General features: G+C 69.3%; 1 protein-coding gene across 1 annotated transcript; it reads right to left on the reverse strand.

Annotated features, from left to right (window-relative positions):
• Nucleotides 1-533: 533 nt before the first annotated feature.
• On the reverse strand, nt 534-1,784 carry MNEG_15698 (hypothetical protein; the record flags this gene model as incomplete). Its single annotated transcript, XM_014035831.1, has 4 exons — nt 534-603; nt 709-819; nt 1,150-1,214; nt 1,770-1,784. The coding sequence occupies 4 exons, from the start codon at nt 1,782-1,784 to the stop codon at nt 534-536; spliced, it is 261 nt and encodes an 86-aa protein (XP_013891285.1).
• Between the last annotated feature and the right edge of the window lie 1,268 nt (nt 1,785-3,052).

The raw sequence follows: 3,052 nt of genomic DNA on the forward strand, positions 1-3,052 counted from the left end.
GGACGCAGCACGCGCGGCCGCCGCGGCTCCGGCGGCGGCGCGGGCGCCGGCGTCGCGTGGCCTCGGGCGGCGCTGGCGCCGCCGTTGAAGCTGCCGCCGGCCTCCCCCTGGCCCTCAGACCCGGCTGAATCATCCTCATCTGCCTCCTCCTCCTGATCTTCTTCGTCCTCTTCGTCTTCCTCATCTTCATCTTCATCGCTACTATCATCCTGCCCCTCCCACTCTGCTCTGCCCGTCGGGCCGAACCCTGCCCAAACGCACGCCAGCCGCGCCACTGCCTCCGGGAACTGCTCGGCGATTATAACCTCGGACGAGATCAAGGGGTCCGCCGCGATCGCCTTGGGGTCGGCCTCGGACGACGCGCAGACTTCTTTGAGGCTCGCGGACGGCGCGCGCCTGAGCCGCGCCGCCGCCGCCGCTGGCTGCGGCGACGGCGACGGCGGGCGCGACGGGCGACGCCCGCCGGCCCCGCTCGGCAAGGCGAGCAGGGGCCGCCTGCGGTCGCGCGGATGCGGGATCGGACACGCGTGCGCTCATGCCGGCCAGCTGCTGAATGGCTTGAGAGCTCGCGTGGAAGCCGCGTCGGCCTCAGACTCTCGCCCCCTGTCTCATACGGGCACCCCTGAAGCAAGGCGCCGTCCACCCAGCCCCGACTACCTAACATATCACAGTGAGTTTCGGGTGTGCGCACGGCCCCCTACCTCCCACCTGTCTGACAGGGCGTAAAACGCGTCCTCCACCAGCGACAGCACCCGGTTGGTCTGCCGCACGTGGGTGTCGGCCGCCAGCCGCCCAAACTGCTGCAGGCTGAGCACCAACCTGGGACGGCCGGCAGGGGGGCCGCGCGCGCGGGTGCGTCCGAGGTTGGGAGGCCCGGGGCAAGTTGATCGGCCCAAATGGGGTTGCGACACAATCTGCTGGCCGATCGCAGCTGAGAGCTTTAGGTCGCGCCCCCGCGGGACGCTGCTTTCTTGCCCCTTGCTCGCTCCGTACGAGACGCGCACCCGACATGCTGCCGTACACCACACACACTTCAACTGCCGGAGTGCGCCTCACACGCACGCGCTGCAAGAAAAAGTTTCAGCGTCCTAGTCAGTCTTGAGTCCCTCCCAACAAGTCATCACTGTAGTGGAGACGTGCCCCGCCCACCTGTCTGCTATGACGGCCACCTGGCCCAGCGCGGCGTACCACTCAAAGACCTCAGCCAGGTCACCCTGCAATGGAAGTTGCGGGGGCAGGAGGGGGGGCGAGGGTCGCGCGTCGACAAAGTTTGAGGGTCCAAGGTTCAAAGGCTCAGACAGGTCACCCTGGCAGCAGCAGGAAACGGGGGGGGGGGGCGCGAGGGTGGCGCTTCGCCAGCAGGTTTTGAGGGTTCAAGGGTTTCAATTCTTGGGCTGCTTGGGTGCCCAGGGTGGCGGGCTGAGGCTGCTAGAGCGCAGCTGGGGCTCGAGCGTTCCACAGCCGTCGCAGGCGTGGTGTTCGTGTGCACAAGGTGTCGCGCCGCCCGCCAGGCTGTGTGGTTCACCGGCGGCAGAGGGACCTGCGCGCCGCGAGCAAGCGCCAAGGGCCGCGCGCGTACGCGCCAGACCCCCCCCCCCCCTTGTGCTGAGGGAACCAAGTGCGCCCCACGAGCATTTTGCGCGTCCAAGGGCGGCAAGGAGAGCAGCGAAGCAAAACACACAATCAAGACAACGACAGGAAAGCCAGGCCTCAAAGTCCGGGATCGGAGGTGCCGTGCTTGCTGCGAGTGCAGGGGGTGTGCATCACACCTGGACGGTGCGCATCAGGGCGGCGACGGCGGCCAGCTGCTCCGCCCCTTGGGCGTCGCTGACGCTGTCAGGCAGCAGGTCAGCAATGAAGAGCTGCCGCCACACACACAGGACGGGATTGTGAAAGGTGGTGATGATGAGGAGGAAAAATCGGCAGGTCAGTGTAGATTCAGGGATTGCTCCGTTTGGCTGCTCCGAGGATGCGCGGGTTTTGTTTTGGAAGGCAGAGGGCCAGGGGGGCCACGTGACCCAGATCGCGCGCGGCGGATGAGGGGCGCTGCTGCAGGGCAGAGGCAGCTGTCGAAAGCCCAATTTAAATCGCAGAGGCAAGCTAGGCGGTTGTGAGTCTCGCCGCGCCCCGCCCTGCACCGGTCGCGCACGTGCGCCTGCCTCCCCCCATGCGCCCCCGGCCACGCCCCCACCTGCGGCGGCGGCCGGCTGCCCACCGGCGCCGGCGGCGGCGACGACGGCCTCGCAATCACCGGAGCAGCCTCTCCGCTTTCAGCCGAGCGCCGCCGCCCGCCCCCGCGCCCAGGCCCTGCACTCTGCTGCAAGCCGCCCGGCCCCAGCCCGGCCGCCCCCTCGGACTCCCCTCGTCCGCTGCCGCTGCTGCTGCCGTGGCTGCCGCCCCCGCCGCCGCCGCTATCACTGGCTGCGAGGCCCGCGCGGGTCGCGGCAGCTGCTGAGAAGCTGCCAAAGGCGACGACCCTGCGGAGGGCAGGGGCGCGCGGCGGCCGCGCTCATCTCATGCGTGGCTCCTGAATCTATTGGCTGCCAACATTCAGGTTATGTCATCTACGTGCTCGTTGGCGCACACGGGAATCATGCGCTGGATGTCTCTGCCGCCGTCATGGCCCCGTAGCTGTGGCAGCGAAGTCGGTGCATGCGGGCCCATATGTTGCAACTGAAATCCCCCCCTCAGCTGACTCAGGCTTATGCTCCGATCTCGTCGTCGTGGCAAAAGGCGTTACACATCGGCGCCGCGAAATCAATCCAGCCGCCAGAGCAAGCTTCAACTCACCTGCGAGGGGGGGCGCCGCCGCCGCCGCTGCCGCCGCCGTCGGACGCGGACGCGCCCCGCACCGCCTGCCCGCCCCGCTTCTGCGCCCCGCCGCCGGCCGCGCCGCCGCCGCTGGAGGGCTGCCGCGAGTGGTGCCGGGCCGAGCCGCCCTGCGCCGCGGCGGCACCCCCGGCCCCAGCGGCCGCGGCAGACCCCTGGTGCAGCAGGCCGCCTGATGAGCCGCCGCTGGCGCTGCTTATGCGACTCAAGCCCCCTGCGGCAC

The sequence above is a fragment of the Monoraphidium neglectum genome (assembly GCF_000611645.1).
Source record: "Monoraphidium neglectum strain SAG 48.87 unplaced genomic scaffold scaffold05573, whole genome shotgun sequence".
NCBI lineage: Eukaryota > Viridiplantae > Chlorophyta > Chlorophyceae > Sphaeropleales > Selenastraceae > Monoraphidium > Monoraphidium neglectum.